The 20,492-nt window shown below is 53.1% G+C and overlaps 2 protein-coding genes across 12 annotated transcripts in view; one reads left to right on the top strand and one right to left on the bottom strand.

The window, feature by feature from the left end:
* Positions 1-80: 80 nt before the first annotated feature.
* Positions 81-10,034, top strand: ACTMAP (actin maturation protease). 11 transcript variants are annotated; one of them, XM_054540455.2, is made up of 8 exons: positions 81-532; positions 1,209-1,335; positions 5,684-5,752; positions 6,194-6,318; positions 6,681-6,810; positions 6,902-6,972; positions 8,098-8,353; positions 9,004-10,034. In XM_054540455.2, exons 4-8 carry the CDS (start codon positions 6,216-6,218, stop codon positions 9,119-9,121), a joined length of 678 nt encoding a protein of 225 aa, XP_054396430.1. In that variant the 5' UTR covers positions 81-532; positions 1,209-1,335; positions 5,684-5,752; positions 6,194-6,215; the 3' UTR covers positions 9,122-10,034. The 11 variants fall into 11 exon arrangements, with proteins under 11 accessions (XP_054396430.1, XP_054396426.1, XP_054396429.1 ...); XM_054540451.2 differs by having other exon boundaries at positions 81-1,335; XM_054540454.1 differs by having other exon boundaries at positions 81-1,335; positions 6,902-6,962; positions 9,004-9,123.
* Positions 10,032-20,492, bottom strand: part of ITPKC (inositol-trisphosphate 3-kinase C) — a 24,907-nt gene continuing 14,446 nt past the window's right edge. Inside the window, exons 4-7 of the mRNA XM_002829236.6 lie at positions 18,700-18,904; positions 14,972-15,073; positions 14,289-14,360; positions 10,032-11,539 (exon numbers count right to left, since the gene is read on the bottom strand). Of these exons, the coding sequence (XP_002829282.3) occupies positions 11,336-11,539; positions 14,289-14,360; positions 14,972-15,073; positions 18,700-18,904 (583 nt within the window). The 3' untranslated portion in view covers positions 10,032-11,335. The remainder of the gene's footprint in view (positions 11,540-14,288; positions 14,361-14,971; positions 15,074-18,699; positions 18,905-20,492) is intronic.

Here is a 20,492-nt window from a genome sequence, read left to right as displayed (position 1 = left end):
CCAATCAGAGCAAGTCTCGTTTCTGGGCTCAGCTGTTGCCAATCAAAACGATATTTGGGTTCCCGCCTAGGTAGAAAAACCCGCCCCACTCCCTGAAAGCCCACCTCCTTCTTTGGCTCCCGGGTCTACGGACCAATCAGTGAAGGTCACGAGTGTTTCGCCGTCGGTACGCGTCTCGCGCTGCGGTGTCTTCCGGAGGCAATGCTTTTTGAAGTCCCGCCTCTTCCCCCTGCCAGAACTGCGTTTTCTGTTACGTGATCGCAAAATGGGCGGGAACTGTTGCGTGTAATACCACGTGATGTCGGAAAGGCAGTGTGCGGGGGCCGCCATTTTCCGGGAGTGGGAGGTGCACTTTGCTTCCTGACTCCTTTCCTTTTTCCACTGGTTATCGCGGCATCCACCGGCCTCTGATCTCTGAGTCTTCTCCAACCCACAGACATTTTTTGTTGCTCTGGTTCCAGGACCTTCTCCACAACTAGGCCATTTTCCCTGCCAGGTGTCCTTTTTGACCTCTTGACCTCTGACTCAAAAGGTCAGCTGAAAGGTTCCGCACTCGGGCCTGGGATGTAGGGGGGCACTGAACCTAAGTTCTCCGAATCTTTAGCCCTGCGTCCCTAAGTCGCACCCTTAAGGCACCTCACTCTAGGTCTGAGCCTTCATATCCCAAACTCACTCATGAGTTTCCACATCTAGCCCCAAAGAATGAGTTAACTCCTACTAACTTTCCACCTAAGACTCCCGAGGTAACCCAACCGGTACCACAGATCCGGTTCCGGATTTAAGGACCCCACCCTGTTAACCGTCAGGTGCCTTATGACTTGAGTCAGCCTCGCAATTCCTGCGCCCATGGTTTCAAATATTAGCCCTGGTCCTTTCACACCCACTGCTCAGCCCCCAGATTCTGGAACTCAGCTCTTAAACCTTTAAATCTCCATCCCTGATAGCGTTCTCCGTTGGAGGATCCTTCCCTCCCCGCTTTCTGAACCTCTCAACCCCTCCTGTAGACCCCAAAATGACTTCTCCATGCTCTCCTCCCCTAAAACCCCCAATCCCTCCTCCAAAAACCCCTGTACCCCAAGCCAGCAGCATTCCATCTCCTCCTCTACCCCTAAGTCCCCTGGACTTTTTAGCTTTACCATCCCCTCCCTGGAGCCAACAGACCCCTGTTCCCCCACCGCCCCCACTGCCTCCTCCACCCGCTGCCACAGGGCCTGCTCCCCCTCATGTCTTCGGCCTGGAGAAGAGCCAGCTCCTGAAGGAGGCCTTTGAGAAGGCTGGCCCGGTCCCCAAGGGCAGAGAAGATGTGAAGAGGCTTCTGAAACTACACAAGGACCGGTAGGGTCTCCATGCCCCACCCAGGCTCTGCCCTAGACACTTCTCCACAGATCTCTTGGGGGGGGTTCCCGTGTCCTCAAGATCAAACAGCCCGACTACTTAGGTCCCCCACCTAGATCCCTTCCATGGTGGTGTGCCTCCAGCAATGAAGAAAGCTGTCCTCACAAGTGCCCAGTCCAGTCCGGGCGCTTTGGCTCATGCCTGTAATCCCAGCACTTTGGGAGGCTGAGGCTGGTGGATCACCTAAGGTCAGGAGTTGGAGACCTGCCTGACCAATATGGTGAAACCCCATCTCTACTAAAAATACAAAAATTAGCCGGGTGTGGTGGCATGCGACTGTAGTCCCAGCTACTCGGGAGGCTGAGGCGGGAGAATCACTTGAACCCTGGAGGCGGAGGTTGCAGTGAGCCAAAATTGTGCCACTGCACTCCAGCCTGGAAGACAGAGCAAAACTCTGTCTCAAAAAAAAAAAAAAGCAAATGCCCAGTCTACTGGGAGAGACAGATCCCTCCACCCTTCCAGACAGTGACAACCCAGAGTGATCAGGGCTGTCATGACAAAGCCCAGAGGGGTGTCTGACCCAGGCTGGGGAGTCAGGGGGAGCTTCTTGGAGAAGGGGAACCCTGAGTGCTGTTGAGCAAGTCGTGCAAATGCTGTGTGATGAGAGTATACAGCTTGTGCAGGGGCCTAGAGTGAAATGAGGACATGTTCTATTCAAGGAACTGCAAATATGTCCTTAACTTGCCGGGGGAAGTGGCAAACATGGGGCTGTGAAAGCGGCAGAGCCAGCCCACGCGGGACAGAACGGGTCGTAAAAAGGGACTGGGACTTTCCTGAGGGCACGGGGGAGCCCTGAAGAAGCTCTGTGCAGGGAAGGAGGCTGCCTGTGGAAGTGGTACTTAGGAGCCTTGAGGAAACTGGGACATCCAGGGACCCAGGTGGGAGGGGAAAGAAAAGTGCCAGACCTAGGCTGGGGCCCTGAGGCTGAGGTTTAGTGATTGCCTGGCTGAAGAAAAGAGGGAGAAGCGATTTGCCAGGACTCACATTGAAACTCGAAGCTTTCCAGACACTTTTTTTTTTTTTTTTTTTTTTTTTTTTTAGTGGAGGTTCCCTCTTTCATCCAGGCTGGAGTGAACTGGCATGATCTCGGCAGACCACCAGCACCCGCCTTCTCCCCATTCAAGCAATTCTCCTGCTTCAGCCTCCCAAGTAGCTAGGATTACAGGTGCCCACCACCACGCCCAGCTAATTTTTGTATTTTTAGTAGAGACAGGGTTTGTCATGTTGGCCAGGCTGATCTCGAACTCCCAGCCTCAGGTGATCCACCTGCCTCGGCCTCCCAAAGTGTTGGGATTATAGGCGTGAGCCACTGCACCCAGCCTCCAGACACATTTATAATCTTCCCTAAATGCCCCCACTGAGATGAGGGAAATTTAATGCAAATTACAGCCACCTTTTACTAAATACCTTACCCTATGTCAGGCGCTGTTCTAAGTGTTTAAATATTAATTTACTGAATCCTCTCAACAACCCCATGAGGTAGAAACTGTTATCGTCTCATTTTCCTGGTGAGAAAACTGAGGCTCATAGAAGTGAAGCCCCTTAGCTATAATGCCCCTTAGCTATAGTGCAGAAAGAGGAAGAGTCCAATTTGAACTCTGGCGGCAGGGCTCAAGGTTGTTTGTTTGTTTCTTTGTTTGTTTTTGGGACAGGGTCTTGCTCTGTTGCCCAGGATGGAATGCCGTAGCTGGATCACAGCTCACTGCAGCCTCAACCCCCCAGGCTCAAGTGATCCTCCCATTTCAGCCTCCAAAATAGCTGGGACCACAGCTGTGCGCCACCATGCCTGGCTAATTTTTTGTACATATGTATTTTTTTGTAGATATAGAGTCTCGCTGTGTTGCCCAGGTTGGGTCTTGAATTCTTCGGCCCAAGCGATCTTCTTGTCTCGACCTCCCAAAGTGCTGGAATCACAGGTGTTAGCCACTGCACCCAGCCTGGCTCCACGCTTTTTTATTTATTTACTTATTTAGAGATGGAGTTTCGCTCTTATTGCCCAGGCTGGAGTGCAGTGGCGTGATCTCGGCTCACTGCAACCTCTGCCTCCCGGGTTCAAACGATTCTTCTGCATTGGCCTCCTAAGTAGCTGGGATTATAGGTGCCCACCACCATGCCTGGCTAATTTTTTGTATTTTTATTAGAGACGGGGTGTCGTCACGTTGGCCAGGCTGGTCTCGAACTCCTGACCTCAAGTGATCCACCTGCTTCAGCCTCCCAAAGTGCTGGGATTACAGGCGTGAGCTGCCGCGCCCAGCCTCCATGCTTTTAATCATACTTATGTGGTATCATCTTTCATCAGGAGGTTACCCTAAAATGGGAACCAGGAGCTCTGAGTCCGCACCCCCCCACACCCAAACCGAACCTTGTCCTCTTACCAGCCTTGGAATAGGAATAATAAGCATGGGCCAGGCACGGTGGCTCACGCCTATAATCCCAGCATTTTGGGAGGCCAAGGCAGGCAGATCACCTGAGGCCAGGAGTTCGAGATAGCCTGGCCAACATGGCAAAACCCTGTCTCTACCAAAAATACAAAAATTAGCTGGAAGTGGTGGCACACACCTGTAATCCTAGCTACTTGGGAGGCTGAAGCAGGAGAATTGCTTGAACCCGGGAGGTGGAGGTGGCAGTAAGCCAAGATCGCGCCACTGTACTCCAGCCCGGGCGACAGAGCAAGACTCCATCTCAAAAGAAAAAAAGGAGGCTGGGCACGGTGGCTCACGCCTGTAATCCCAGCACTTTCGGAGGCTGAGGCGGGTGGATCACCTGAGGTCAGCAGTTCGAGACCAGCCTGACCAACATGGAGAAACCCCGCATCTACTAAAAATACAAAAAATGGCCGGGCGCGGTGGCTCACGCTTGTAATCCCAGCACTTTGGGAGGCTGAGGCAGGCAAATCACGAAATCAGGAGATCGAGACCATCCTGGCTAACACGGTGAAACCCCGTTGCTACTAAAAATACAAAAAATTAGCCAGGCGTGGTGGCGGGAGCCTGTAGTCCCAGCTGTTCGGGAGGCTGAGGCAGAATGGCGTGAACCCGGGAGGCGGAGCTTGCAGTGAGCCAAGATCGGGCCACTGTACTCCAGCTGTCTCAAAACAAACAAACAAACAAAAATACAAAAAATTAGCCGGGCATGGTGGCGCATGCCTATAATCCCAGCTACTCAGGAGGCTGAGGCAGGAGAATCGCTTGAACCCAGGAGGCGGAGGTTGTGGTGAGCCGAGATCGCGCCATTGCACTCCAGCCAGAGCAACAAGATGGAAACTCTGTCTCAAAAAAAAAAAAGGAATGAATCCCTCAGGGCCAAACTATCTGAGTGGCCTCCCCCAGGGTACAAAGATTCACTATCAAGGTGATGTTTTAGGCCTTAAGCATGTTGTTACCTGGTTTTATTCAAAGTTCAATTAAGGGATTTTCATTGTTGAACAGCCCAAGAAACAGACTTGAAGCAAAAAACAAATCACAGAGTTTGGAGCCTGGGCAACATAGCATGACCTCATCTCTACTAAAAATAAAAAGAGTCGGGCACGGTGGCTCACGCCTGTAATCCCAGCACTTTGGGAGGCCAAGGTGGGTGGATAACCTGAGGTCAGGAATTCGAGACCAGCCTGGCCAACATGGTGAAACCCCATTTCTACTAAAAATACAAAATTAGCTGGGTGTGGTGGCGCATGCCTGTAATCCCAGCTACTCGGGAGGCTATGGCAGGAGAACCACTTGAACCCGGGAGGTAGGGGTTGCAGTGAGCTGAGATCGCGCTGTTGCACTCCAGTCTGGGCAAAACGAGCAAAACTCTGTCTCAAAATAAAATAAAAAGAACTAGCTGGACGTGGTGGTACATGCCTATACTCCCAGCTACTCAGGAGGCTGAGGCAGGAGGAATCACTTGACCCTGGGAGGTCGAGGCTGCCGTGAGCTTTGATTGCATCATTGCATTCCATCCTGGGCAACAGAGCAAGAAAAAAAGAGTTGGAGATAGAGATACCACTTTGAGAAATTTCCTCAGATAAACCTGGTTGCAAAGTGCCACCCTTTGCTCCTCACCCTTCAATAACTGAGAGAGCGAGCAGGGAGCAGGCAGGCAGAAGGACCATTCCCACAAACCAGATGAGGAAACTGAAGCTTGGGGAGGGGAAGTCAGTGACTGAATCAGGAGCTGCCTTCAGCCTTAGGACAGCCAGGCCCATATTCCCTTCATCGTCCCTGGATACGCCTACTCCCAGCCAGACCTCAGGGTAGGGGGTGCTTCAGAGCTGGCTCCCTGGTGACTGAGCGCGGCTCTGCTTCAGGTTCCGAGGTGACCTGCGGTGGATCCTCTTCTGTGCAGACCTGCCATCCCTCATCCAAGAAGGCCCTCAGTATGTGCCCTGATGCGGGAACCCCAGCCCATTTGCGGCCCTTACTCTGCCCTTGCTGGGCTTCTTAAGGACTGGAGAAGAGGAGTGGATTGTCCCTGCTGGGAGGAGAAGGGAAGGAAAGGGGGAACTTTCCACTCAGGCTTCTGAGTGCCTGCATAGTAAACATAGTTGGGACATGCGAGGAATGAACAAATGAGCCTGGTCCATCTCTCTAACTCCACCTTGGCTCCTCCTCCCAGGAAGCTCAGGTGACCTCTCCCCCGCCTTCCACCCCCAGCCCTCCAGCCCTGGGCTCTCCCCTGAAGGGGAGTCAGGTCTCCCTCGCTGGCCTGGGAGAGGGGAGGGGAACTCCTCCAGGGCAGCAAACCTGTTCCCCAACTCCAGCTTCCAGGTAAGGGGGCTGTGACATAGAATTGACAGGCTGGGCCTCTCTGTCCCCAGATGCGGGTTGGTGGCCTTGTGGATGGCAGGTACTCTCCTGTCACCCCCCAGTGGCGTCCCCCTGGAGAGACTCATGCAGGTGGCCACGGAAAGAGGCTACACGGCCCAGGGAGAGATGTTCTCAGGTGAGCTGAGTGACTGCGTGCTCCATCATCTCTTCACGAGGCTGGGACCGGAGAGGCTGGGTGGGGTGCTGACAGCCGTGTGTCAGGGTGTCTCATTCCATTCTTTGGGCCCTTCTCACTGCCCAGTAGAGCAGAGAGGTTACAAGATGGACTCGAGCTGGCTGCCTAGGTTGCAAACCCAGCTCTGCCACCTCTTCACTGGGGCCATGGACAAGCCACTGACGCTCTTTGTGCCTCATTTTCTGCATTTGTACGAAGGGGTGGAAGGTCATGGTGAGGGTTGGAAGCATCGCCCACTGTGAGCCCTCAGCATGGTGCTGGGCACACGCAGCGAGCCCCCTCTGTGTGCTCTCACCCTGCAGTGGCCGATATGGGCAGGCTGGCCCAGGAGGTGCTGGGCTGCCAGGCCAAGCTGCTCTCTGGTGGCCTGGGCGGTCCCAACAGAGACCTCGTCCTGCAGCACCTGGTCACTGGACATCCCCTGCTCATCCCGTATCCCAGGGCCTGGGAGGGAGGAGGGCAGGGGTGGCAAAGGGTGGGTCCCAGGGCCACGCCATCGTTTTTACCTTAATGCCAGCGCCAGCTATGATGAGGACTTCAACCATGAGCCGTGTCAGAGGAAGGGCTACAAGGCCCACTGGGCGGTGAGTGCAGGTGGGTTCCCCCTCCTTTGTCTGCACCCCTCAACCTGGGTCTCCCCGGCCTCCATTACTTCTCCTGACATTCTCACCCCTTGTGCTGGTGCCTCCCCAGCCAGGCTGGGCACTTAGCATAGCACCGGGCAGGCTGGGCCCCAGGTGTCCGCCAGTTGGAGCTTCTACAAACAGAAGCTCAGAGCACAGATTTCAGGATCAGACCGTTTGGGCTCCAGTCCTGGCACAGCCTCTTCTAGGCTCTGTGACTCTGGGCAGGTATCATCACCTCTCTGGACCGCTCCTTTCCCCATCTGGAAATCGGGGGTAACAGTAGTACCCACCTCATAAGGCTGCCTTGTAGGCAGAGCACTCAGTACTCTTAGAACAAGGCTTGGCCAGGCACGGTGGCTCACGCCTGTAATCCCAGCACTTCGGGAGGCCGAGGTGGGTGGATCGCTTGAGGTCAGGAGTTTGAGACCAGCCTGGCCAACATGGTGATACCCTGTCTCTACTAAAAATACAAAAATTAGCCGGGCGTGGTGGTGTATGTCTGAAATCCTAGCTACTTGGGAGGCCGAAGCAGGAAAATCGCTTGGACCTGGGAGGTGGAGGTTGCAGTGAGCTGAGATTGTGCCACTGTACTCCAACGTGGGTGACAGAGCAAGACTCCATCTCAAAAAAAAAAAAGAACAGGGCTTGGTATGTGACATGTCTCTGTAAGTACTACCAGCACCGTCTTCATCATTCCCCCTGCCTGAAAGAAAGAAGGCCAGGTTGGTCCGCATCAGGAGGTCCAGGGGAGGCTCCGCTCAGCTTCTTCATGGCTGTGTGGTCCTGACAGCTCCTCTTGGAGCTTCTTCCCTAAACAGCTGAGGATGACCGGGTGAAGGCATTTGCTTCATCTCATGCTGCCTCCCCACCTCCCCTGTGCTCAGGCCAGGTGAGGCAAGACTTAAAACACCTACAGCTTTGGAGCTGGATGCCATGGTGGGTCCAAATCCCAACCCACTGGCCACCACTAACGTCACCGTAACCTAGGAATGGCAGCTGCACCCACCCTGGAGGGCCGGGAGAGGGCGGAACTTAGCCCCAGCACCTGGTCCTGGCTCAGTCACTGCCACTCACCACCTTCTCCTCCCCCCAGGGGTCCTGCTGGGTGTTCGGGCTGTGCCCAGTCTCGGCTACACTGAGGACCCTGAGCTGCCGGGCCTGTTCCACCCAGTGCTGGGCATGCCCTGCCAACCACCATCCCTGCCGGAGGAGGGCTCCCTGGGAGCTGTCTACCTGCTGTCCAAGCAGGGCAAGAGTTGGCACTATCAGCTGTGGGACTACGACCAGGTCCGGGAGAGCAACCTGCAGCTGACGGACTTCTCGCCCTCACGGGCCACCGACGGCCGGGTGTACGTGGTGCCTGTGGGTGGGGTGCGGGCTGGCCTCTGTGGCCAGGCCCTGCTCCTCACACCGCAGGACTGCAGCCATTAGCTGGGGCTGCGGTCTCAGGCTGCAGCCTAGCTCGGTCACCATTTGAAGTGGGCCTCCACTTCTCCCACTGTGTGACGGCCACAAGATTTAAGCTAGGTCTCAGGGGCCTCCAGCCCTCCTTCATCAAGGCCACCCCCTGCAGTATTGAGCACCAACTGGTCCCTCTAGGGAGAGATTGACAATAGCCCAGACCCTGCGGCCTGCCTATCCCATCTGAATGTTGCATCGTCCCTTTCTCACTAGGGGCTGCCTCTCTCACCTCACTAGACATCTAAGGAACCTCCTGCCTGGGCCCTCTGCTGCTCACAGGACAGGGACACTGAACTGCGTCAGCCTCAGCTCACCCCTCCTTAGCCCAAGGTTTTCCTCACGCTTGCCACTTACTAGTCATACTGGCCTTTTAGATCCCTGAAGTGTTGTTCAAATCCCCGGAGCATTGAGTCCCACCCCCAGCCCTCTGCTGCGGATCACTCCTTAACTTCTCCATTGGGGCTCAGGTATCACTACCTCAGGGAAGGGTCCTGCAGCCCCAGTCAAGACACCCCTCCCCCACCTCATGTCTTCACAGTTTTAAAGCCCATCTGGGAGCAGTTACCTGTGCCAGCCCCTCTACCTGTGTTAGCAGATCTGGCAACCCGGTAAGGGTGAGTGCTAGATGGACCCGATTTGACAGATGGCAAGACTGAGGCCTGGAGAAGTGGAATCGCTGGCCTGAGGTCACATGACTAGCACGTGGCAGGGTCAGGATTCAAGCTAGGTAGTCAGTGTCTCAGCCAGGCTGTCTCCTGGCTCCCTGAACATTATGGTGCTGACCACAAACTTTCCTATCCACCCATACAAACATCTAGTTAGTGTGTGTGATTACTAGCTTCATGAATACCTGACCCCTCCACTCTGAAGTAGGAGGAACAGGCCTGTCTGGATCACTTCTCTGTCCCTAACTGAGCCCGTCTCATTTAGGCATTTAGGGAAACTACAGAGCACTGTTGCTTTTTTTTTTTTTTTTTTGGAGATGGAGTCTCGTTCTGTCGTCCAGGCTGGAGTGCAGTGGTGTGATCTCAGCTCACTCCAGCCTCCACTTCCCAGGTTCAAGTGATTCTCCTGCCTCAGCCCTGGGATTACAGTAGCTGGGATTACAGGCATGCACCACCATGCCTGGCTAATTTTTTGTATTTTTAGTAGAGACGGGGCTTTGCCATGTTGGCCAGGCTGGTCTCAAACTCCTGACCTCAAGTAATCCACCCGCCTCAGCCTCCCAAAGTGCTGGGATTACAGGTGTGAGCCACTGCGCCCGGCCACAGTGCAGTATTTCTAACCAGTCATCAGGGTAAAGAGGATGCATGTCCACCATCCCAGCCCTGATCAGCCTGTCTGTGCATCCCCCATCCCAGCCAGGGCTTGGAGCAGCCTTGGCCACCACTGTGTCCCCTGCATTGTAACACATCCAGGCATAAGAATAGCCGCCCAGTGACTGCCAAGTGAGTGAACCAGCCTGCTCGGAGCCTGCCTCTTTCCCAAACTGCTCATTATCCTGTTACCCCACCCAGCCCACATGTCCAAATACACTCCAGATGCAAAATAAAAAGCTCTACGACATTGGCTCTGAATGTCCTGTTTATTGGGGTGTTGTCATGGGTAGGAGGCTCAGCAGAGCCATTCTGCCTCCTGCTTCCCAGTACTACCCCATCCAGCAACTGCCTCTCATATAAAAGTATCAAGATGGTCAGTAGAAAAGGAGAGCATCTCCTCAGCCCTGGAAGACAGTGTGGGAGCTTCAGCTTAAGGAAGAGGTAGGTGCCTGTCCGCCAGCCCAGCCTCAAGGCCCAGGAAGACCTGGCTATGGGTGCTGAAGGGGCTATTAGCCACACCCCAGGGTTCTACAGTCTTTGGTTTGGATCAGGCTGCAGGCCAGGGTCCTGGCTGGCAGCCCCACCCACCCTGCGCCTCTGACACACACCCAGCGCTTTTCCCTACAGGCGCCCGGGATTGGATGGGGCCCTCCTGAGTGCAGCAGCTCTGAGTCGCAAGGGGAGGCCCACTTTCCCAGCCTCTGAACCTCCTTTCTGCCACTGCAGTTTGCTGGGAGAAAGGAGAGAGAAGCCTGGGGGTCAGGCAGGAGGTGTAAGTCCTGAGGCCGGATCTAGTGCACAGAGGAGTGAGGTACTGTCACAGTGCTGGCACAGAAGCTGGGATGTGGCTGTGGTTTGGGTCTGCAGGAGGTCAGCAGAGTCCTCTGAGGAACACAGAAGATCCCACAGGGCCACAGCAGGGCAGGATACCGCCCAGCGGTATCAGCCCTCAGGCCGCATCCAGTTCCATGGGGTCATGCCCTCTGAGCCTCTCGTCACTCAGCACTCAAATGGCTCCCTGGTGAAGACATGGACTGTCACTCTCCCCAGATGGTCCAGCGGCACCTGCATCTGTTCACCAACGATGCCTGACCCTCTGAGGCACCACAGATGAGCCTGACCCAGTCCCCGGCCTCAGCTAGCTGGCAGCCTGGAGGCTGACAGGGAGGCAGGTTAGAAGTGATTCGTGTGTCCACAGCACCCTGTCACACCATACCCTGTGAAATGTGAACTGAATGCTCTCAGGGCAGCCCCTCAGAAGCCTTCCCGGCAGATCGGAGGACCCCGTTCTGGTTTTTCTGACTCACTGCCTCATCATTTTCTTTCCAGGTCCCCAAAACCCCTGCATCATGATGGGGCCAGGTGCTACCTGGTCTCCCAAGGCCCTTCAGACCTTTCCACGTTGGTCTCGTGTGGCACATGACACAATCTCTCCCGTCCCTGGAGGCCAGCTCCCCCATGGCCAACCTCAGGCCCCCTCCATGGCATCTCAGGGCTCCTCCAGCCAGACTGGCGCCATCCAATTAATAAACCTGATGGTGGCTGAGCAGCTCAGCTCTGTGCCAGCCCCTGCAGGAGGCAGATCATGTTGTCCAGGCCCCAGAGGTAGCCGTCCTCACGGTTGCCCTCAGCCCAGGGCAGCCTGTGGCTGAGCGTCTGGTGGTCGGGCAAGGCCACCGTCTTGCCGAAGTCTATCATCCAGACCTTGGCCAGGCCGGTGTGGTCGTGCACGAAGAGGAGGGAGCTGCCTACCACCTGCCGGGGGAGAGACGGGAGGTTAAGGGAGGAGCAGGCACTGGCCAAGTTCCCTTCCTGACAGGCAGCAGAGCAGGGTGGTTGACAGCATGAACCCTGGAACCTGGCTGCCTGATTCATACCCTGGCTGTGCCATCTCCTGGCTGTGCAGCCTTGGGCAGGTGTCTTAACCTCTCTGTGGTTCTGCATCCTCATATACAAAGTGAGAGTAATACAGTTAGTCTCCCCAGTCCATGGTTTCATTTTCTTTGGTTTTAGTTACTCTCAGTCAACTGCGATCCAAAAATATTAAGTGGAAAATTCCAGAAATAAACAATGCGTAAGTTTTAAGTTGCACACCATTCTAAGTACTGTGATGAAATCTCGTGCCATCCTGCTTCGTCCCACCTGGGATGCGAATCATCCCTTTGTTCAGCGTGTCCATGCTGTATCCGCAACCCACCCACTAGTCACCTAGGAGCCATCTTGGTTATCAGATCGAGAAAACAGTCTATAGTTCAGGACTACCCACAGTTTCCAGCATCCACTGGGGGTTTGGAAGAGATCACCTGAAGATAAGGGGTCGACTGTAGGATCATTTACCTCAGAGGCTGCTGGGCATATAATATGTATGAATTAATCTACATTAAGTGCTTAAGACAGTGCTTGGTACATAGCAAATACACAGCAAATGTTCAGTGTGAGGCATAATCAAAATATACTGCAGCCTTGACCTCCTGAACTCAAGCCCTCCTCCTGCCTCAGCCTCCTGAGTAGCTGAGACTACAGGCGTGCACCACCATGCCTAGCTTTGCTTTTTTTTTGAGACAGAGTCTCACTCTGTTGCCCAGGCTGGAGTGCAGTGGCACATCTCAGCTCACTGCAACCTCTGCCTACTGGGTTCAAGCAATTTCTGGCTAATTTTGTTGTTGTTGAGACAGTCTCGCTCTGTTGCTCAGGCTGGAGTGCAGCGGCGCAATCTCGGCTCACTGCAAGCTCCACCTCCCGGGTTCACGCCATTCTCCTGCCTCAGCCTCCCAAGTAGCTGAGACTACAGATGCCCGCTACCATGCCCAGCTAATTTTTTGTATTTTTTAGTACAGACGGGGGTTTCGCCATGTTAGCCAGGATGGTCTCAATCTCCTGACCTCGTGATCCGCCCGCCTCGGCCTCCCAAAGTGCTGGGATTACAGGCATGAGCCACCGTGCCCAGCCAATTTTTGTATTTTTAATAGAGACAGGGTTTCACTATGTTGGCCAGGCTGGTCTGGAACTCCTGACCTCAAGTGATCCGCCCACCTCAGCCTCCCAAAGTGCTGGGATTACAGGCGTAAGCCACCGCTCCTGGCTGCTTTTTTTTTTTTTTTTTTAAATACAGGGCTGGGCGCAGTGGCTCAAGCCTGTAATCTCAGCACTTTGGGAGGCCGAGGATGGCAGATCATGAGGTCAGGAGATCGAGACCATCCTAGCCAACACGGTGAAACCCTGTCTCTACTAAAAATACAAAAATTAGCCGGGTGTGGTGGTGGGCACCTGCAGTCCCAGCTACTCGGGAGGCTGAGGCAGGAGAATGGCGTGAACCCGGGAGGTGGAGCTTGCAGTGGGCCAACATCGCGCCACTGCACTCCAGCCCGGGTGACAGAGCGAGACTCTGTCTCAAAAAAAAAAAAAATAGAGACAAGGTCTCACTATATTGCCCAGGCTGGTCTTGAACTCCTGAGCTCAAGTAGTCCTCCCACCTCGACTTCTCAAAGTGCTGGAATTACAGGCATGAGCCACTGTGCCTGGCCTTTGCTAAGCCAGAATGCAAACTCAAATGCCTTCAGGATCCAGAATGAGTGAAGAGAGCCTGGTAGAAACTAAAGAATTGGATAATGTGCTGGTCATGGTAGTGCACACTTGTAGTTCCAGTGACAGGCAGCCCAGGCAGGAGGATCACTTGAGCCCAGGAGATCGACACTATAGTGACCTATGATCACGCCACTGCACTCCAGCCTGGGCAACAGAGTGAGACCCTGACTCTGACCAAAAGAAATTTTAAAAACTAGAATTGGATAATGCCTGCACTTAGAAAGGACGACTTCTCAGGCCTCGTGGACTGCTACTGATGACTGGTTTCCTTCTCTATAGAATGGGGATAATGGTACCAGCCCCTACTCATCAGGTGCCTCGCAGTGCTTGGCACAGTCAGCTCTCAGTAGATGCTGTTTTTATTTTATTTGTTTTTATTTTATTTTATTTATTTATTTTTGAGACAGAGTTTTGCTCTTGTTGCCCAGGCTGGAGTTCAATGGCATGATCTCGGCTTATCACAACCTCTGCCTCCAGGGTTCAAGCAATTCTCCTGCCTCAGCCTCTCAAGTAGCTGGGATTACAGGCATGCACCACCACGCCTGGCTAACTTTGTATTTTTAGTAGAGACAGGGTTTCTCCATGTTGGTCAGGCTGGCCTCGAAATCCTGACATCAGGTGATCTGCCCGCCTTGGCTTCCCAAAGTGCTGGGATTACAGGCGTGAGCCACTGCACCCAGCCTTTTTTTTTTTTTTTTAAATAGAGACGGGGTCTTGCTATGTTGCCCAGGCTGGTCTTGGCACTCCTGGGCTCCAGAAATTCTCCCACCTCAGCCTCCCAAAGTGCTGGTATTACAGGTGCGGGCCACAACGCCCAGCCCCTTTTTATATCTTTGACCTGTAACTCATCAATGGTTTCCCCTGCATGCACCTGGACCCCGACACCCATACATCCACCCATGGCAGCCAGGGCTCGCACCTCATGGGTCTTGAAGAAGGGGGAGATCTCCAGAGCTTCACGAAGTTCTTCTAGGCGTGCCACGTACTTTTGCTGTGTGACAGGGAGGGTTCCTTGGTCAGCATGGGGACTTTGTGGGGCCTTGCCCACCTTGAGCTCTGCCCTCACCCCATTCCCCCAAATGAGCAGGCAGACTCTAGCCAGGATGGAATAGGGGAGCCACGGGGAAGACAGGGCGGAGGAGTAAGGGCTTGGATTCATCAATGTGGCATGGAGAAGAGTGGTGGATTCCATGAATTTCCACTCCCATCCGGAGGTGGAGTCTGTCTCCCAACCCCTCGATCCAGGCTGGGTCACATGACTTGCTGAACAGTAGAAATGATGGTGGCCATTCTGAGCCCAGGCATCAAGAGGCCTTGTATTTTTACTTGTTCTCTTGGCCCCCTGCCTCCACTGTGAGAACAAGCCCAGGCCATCCTGCTATCGAGAGACATGTGGCCAAGTCATGAGCCAACCAGCAGAGCTGAGAGCGGGGCCACACTGGACCAGCCAGCCTTGCCAAGCCACCAGCTGACCTCAGACTGAGCAAAGCCAGCCAGTATCAGTCCAGCCCCACCCAAAGCAGAAGACCACTGACTCTGGAGCAAGAATAAATGGTGGCTGTCTTAAGCTGCTACATTCTGGGACATGGGTGTCCCACTCACCAGGATGACGTGGTCTCCATCCACGAAGTCCTCCAGCACTTTTGTCACCTGCTCCAGTGCCTGCGTCTTCTTGAAGTTGGTGTTACAGGTTCCATCTGCCTTCTGTAGGGCAGGGTGTGGAGGGGCAGGGTCATGGCCTTTTCCTTCCCACGCCCAATACCCAGCAACCTCAAATACCTCCCAGGAGGCTGGGCGCGGTGACCAAGACCAGCCTGGGCAACATAGCAAGACCCCATCTCTATTTTTTTTAAAAAAAAAAAAAAAGCCTGGTGTGGTAGTATGCACCTGTGGTCCCAGGTGTGGGATCATGCCTGTAATCCCAGTGCTTTGGGAGGCCAAGGCAGGAGGATCACTTGAGGTCAGGAGTTCACAACCAGCCTGGCCAATACGGTGAAACCCCGTCTCTACTAAAAATACAAAAAATTAGCCAAGTATGGTGGCGGGCGCCTGTAATCCCAGCTACTCGGGAGGCTGAGGCAGGAAAATCGCTTGAACACGGGAGGCGGAGGTTGCAGTGAGCACTGATTGTACCACTACATTCGAGCCTGGGTGACAGAACAAGACTCTGTCTCAAAAAAAACAACTTCCCAGGGCCACCCACCTGCCTGCACACTTGCTGCCAGAGGAGGAAGCCAGCTTACCTGCCCAGCCCAGCTCAACCCAGCCCCAGGTCACATGCCTGAGCCTCAGTCCTTCCACACCCTTCCAACCTTGAACCTCCTGGTTGAACCCATCTAGGAAAGTGGGCTTTGGAGCGGGGTGGAGCTGGCTTTGAATCGTGACTCTGCTCTTTTCTTTTTTTTTTTGAGACGGAGTCTCACTCTGTCGCCCAGGCTGGAGTGCAGTGGTGCAATCTGGGCTCACTGCAAGCTCCGCCCCCCGGGTTCATGCCATTCTCCTGCCTCAGCCTCCTGATAGCTGGGACTACAGGTGCCTGCCACCACACCCAGCTAATTTTTTTGTATTTTTAGTAGAGACGGGGTTTCACCGTGTTAGCCAGGATGGTCTTGATCTCCTGACCTCGTGATCCACCTGCCTCGGCCTCCCAAAGTGCTGGGATTACAGGTGTGAGCCACTGCACCCAGCCGTGACTCTGCTCTTTTCTAGCTGGGTGGTCTTAAGTCATTTCAGCCTCAGTTTCCTCACCTGGAAAATGGGAATTGTGTTGGTGTCTACTTGCTAAGGCTGGTGTAAGGATTAGAGGAGACCAGGTGTGTAGGATGCACAGCACAGTGCCTGGCATACAGTTATTTGAGACTAATGAGACTAATGTCATCTGTTATGTTTGAGTAGGGCTCAGAGAACCCACCTAAGTCATCTGCCACACTGTGCCAGGTGCTATGTGGGCACTTGGCAATAGGGGGTAACACAACAGACACAGTCAGATGAGGGGGCAGACACCGATTAAGATGATCAGAAAGGAGGATAAGAATAATGAAAGAGTATAAGGAGCTATGAGGAGGTGAAGAGGGGACCCTGATCAGTAGAACAGAAATCAGGGAGGGCTTCCCTGAGGAAGCAAAATTTGAAAGGAGACAGAAAAATGACTGAGAATCAACCAGACCAGGGGGCACAGATGGAAGAGACCAGGGTGTGGTGGCATGCACCTGTGTCCCAGCTACTCAGAAGACTGAGGTGGGGGGATCAGTTGAGTTTAGGAGATTAAGGCCGCAGTGAGCTGTGATTGTGCCGCTGTACTCCAGCCTGGGCGACGACAGAGTGAGACCCTGTCTCAAACAAAAGAAAAAAAAAAAATAGAAGAGCATTCCTGGCAGAGGGGTGCAGAGGCCTTGTGGCAGGAAAAAGCAAGCCTATTTCAAGTAAATGCAAGTGCTTCACTGTGCCTGAAGGTACACAAAAAGAATGAGAGGAATGAGAGGCTGGGCATGGTGGCTTACGCCTATAATCCCTGCACTTTGGGAGGCTAAGGCAGGCAGATCACTTGAGGCCAGGAGTTCAAGATCAGCCTGGTTGATACAGTGAAACCCCGCCTCTCTTAAAAATACAAACAATAGGCCGGGCACAGTGGCTCACGCCTGTAATCCCAGCACTTTGGGAGGCCGAGGCGGGCGGATCACAAGGTCAGGAGTTCAGGACCAGCCTGGCCAATCAATATGGTAAAACCCTGTCTCTACTAAAAATACAAAAATTAGCCAGGAGCGGTGGCACGCACCTGTAATCCCAGCTACTTGGGAGGCTGAGGCAGAAGAATCGCTTGAACCCGGGAGGCGGAGGTTTGCAGTGAGCTAAGGCTGTACTACTGCACTCTAGCCTGGGCGACAGAGCAAGACTCTGTCTCAAAAAAAAAAAAAAAATACAATTAGCCAGGCATGGTAGTGCATGCAAGTAATCACATCAAGTCAGGAAGCTGAGGTGGGAGAATCGCTTGAACCCAAGAGGTGGAGGTTGCAGTGAGTTGAGACTGTGCCATGGCACTCTAGCCTGGGTGACAAAGCGAGACTCTTTCTCAAAAAAAAGAAAAGAGAAGAATGAGAGAGACGAGGCTAGATCCTAGAGGGTCCTACAGGCTGTGGAACTTCGCTTCAAGGTACTAGGGAGCCACAGAAGGGTTTTGAACAGGAGAATGGCATGGTCGGATCTGCAACAGGCATTCTCATACATTGCTGGTGGGATGTACGGTGGCATAACACCAATAGCGGATGTTTGGTTGTCTCTATCAAATTTCCCATGCCTTTAATCTTTGACCCAGGAGTCCTGCTTCCGGCAATCTACAGCTCAATCTGCATAACTGCAAAATGTCTTATATACAAAGTGATTCTTTGAGGCCTGCTAATGGCAAAAAATGGAAACAACCCAGGTGTCTGTCTATAGGGGACCAGGCACAGTCACAAAAACAGTGTTACATAGCTGTGGGGGAAAAAAAAACAGAAAGAGGAGGCTTTCTATGGAACGATGTGGAAAACTCTCCAGGGTGTTACTATTAAGTGAAAATAGCAAAGTACCAATCAGTATGCGTACTGAGGAACATTTCGGATCTACAACTCCATTTACTTGCACTAACAGGAAGAAATACAAGAAACTGATAAAGTGGTTCCCCACGAGCAGGTAGAGGGATAGAGGGACAGAATGGGAAGGACAGCAGCAGTGTTGGGAGAGAAATTTCTCCACATTTACCCTTTTATAATATTATTTTGACTTTTGAACTGTGTGACTAGCTATTCAAACAATTTTTTTTTCTTCTAGAAACAGAGGCTCCCTATGTTGGCCAGCTTAGTCCTGAACTACTCCTGGCCTCAAGCAATCCTCCTGCCTTGGCCTCCCAAAGTGCTGGGATTACAGGCATGAGCCACCATGCCTGGCCTATTCAAACAATTATATTTAATTTGACAAAGAAAAAGGAATGAAAGAAAGAAAAAGAGAAACCTTCTCCATAGCGGGGGAAAGGGATCCCTCCAGCTCTTGTGCTGCAGCGAGACCAGGGCCAGGATGCCCAGGGAGACAGAGGCAGGAGAAGATGGGGCTGGACTAGGACATGACCATGGAAAAGGAGAGGAGGAAAAGATGGACTCAGGAGATGCTCAGGCAGACGGATAAACAGAACATGGGCTCTGATGGGTGTGGAGGTAAGAAACAGGCTGGGCTTCCCCAGCCCCAGCCTTTCATCCCACGCCATCTCCTGCACCCTCTTGTGGTTTTCCCCAAGAAGCCCTGCCTGGGATCTGGCTATAGGCCTTCCCGGGACAGGCCAGGCAGTTCCTGGTCCTCACCTTGATGCCCTCGATCCGGAAGCCCAGAGTAGAGGTGGAGCTCATGGTTTCCCTCCACTGCATGTAGCGGGGCTTGGTGACCGCACCCTGGGCATGTTCCTCAGGGGTAGGGGCCCCAGGGTCCACAGCCACCATCTTCTCATACATGTCCTTCCGGGGACGGGGACGTTCCCGTGCCTTCACTAGCTCCTCTTCCAGATAGGTCCTGAGCACACAGAGGATGTGACAAAGGAAATTATGCAGAACAAACTGGAGGGCTTACCCTTCTTGATATTAAGACATAAAGCCAGTGTGGCACAAGAATGGGCAAATCAACACACAGAATACAACAGAGTCCACAAAGATACACATGTAGAGCTGTGCAGTTTATGACAAGGCACTGCAATTCAGTGGGGAAAGGGAAGTCTTTTCAATAAACAGTGCTGGGTCCACAGGATATCCATATGGAAAAAAATGAACCTGATCCCTACCTCCCACACACAGAAACATTAATTCTAGCTGGAATGTAGGTCTAAATGTGAAAGCTAAAACAATAAAGCTTGTAGAAGAAAACATAATATTTGCATGATCTTGGAGTAGGAAAAGATTTCTTAAACACAATGAAAAAAACTGACAAACTGGACTAAATTAAAGGTAGGGCCAGGTGCAGTGTTCACGTCTGTAATCCCAACACTTTGGGAGGCCAAGGCAGGAAGTTCACTTGAGGCCAGAAACTCAAGATCAGCCTTGGCAACATAGCGAGACCCTGTGTGGTGTTAGTTACAATGTATATTGGTTTCCTTCTATGGTTCCTGGCTGGTAACTCCCATAGCCCTTGTTACAATCTTTTTTTTTTTTTTTTTTTTTTTGACGCCCGCCCGAGCTAGAGTGCAATGGAATGGTGGTGATCTCGGCTCACTGCAACCTCCACCTCCCAGATTCAAGCGATTCTCCTGCCTCAGCCTCCTGAGTAGCTGGGATTACAGGTGCCCGCCACCACACCTGGATAATTTTTTGTATTTTTAGTAGAGATGGGGTTTCACGATGTTGGCCAGGCTCGTCTTGAACTCCTGACCTCGTGATCGGCCTGCCTCTGCCTCCCATTTACTCCCATGGCGTGGTGTGAGCCACCACGCCCAGCCTTTTTTTTTTTTTTTTTTTTTTTTTGAGATGGAGTCTTGCCCTGTCACCAAGGCTAGAGTGCAGTGGCGTGATCTTGGCTCACTGCAACTTCTAGAACCTCCCGGGTTCAAGTGATCCTCCCACCTCAGCCTCCTGAGTAGCTGGAATTACAAGAGTACACCGCCACACCTGGCACATTTTTGTATTTTTTTAGTAGAGTCAGAGTTTCACCATGTTGCCCAGGCTTGTCTTGAACTCCTGGCCTCAAGTCATCTGCCTGCCTTGGCCTCCCAAAGTGCTGGGATTACAGGCATGAGCCACTGCGCCCGGCCACAATCTTTTGTTATGATTTTGGGTGTGTTAGATCTCAGGAGCCGGCCTCAAGAAACCAGAATCTCTCTGACCTCCTCCTGCCCTCCTTTCACCTGCCCCAAAGCAGGACTCTAATCTTTCCCCACCTTCCTGACTGTGGGTCTTAGGACCCTCCCCAGAAAGGATCCCACCCTATACCCTGGGGGAAGGAATGCTGGTGTCTTAAAGCCTCCATAAAAACCCAAGGATTAGGCCGGGCGTGGTGGCTCACGCCTGTAATCCCAGCACTTTGGGAGGCCAAGGTGGGTGGATCAGGCCACTGCATTCCAGCCTGGGGAACAGAGTGAGACTCTGTCTCAAAAAAAAAAACCCAAGGATTG

The sequence above is a fragment of the Pongo abelii genome, chromosome 20 (genome assembly GCF_028885655.2).
Source record: "Pongo abelii isolate AG06213 chromosome 20, NHGRI_mPonAbe1-v2.0_pri, whole genome shotgun sequence".
NCBI lineage: Eukaryota > Metazoa > Chordata > Mammalia > Primates > Hominidae > Pongo > Pongo abelii.
The sequence above is the reverse complement of the archived record's forward strand: the minus strand, read 5'-3'. Positions and strand labels throughout refer to the sequence as shown.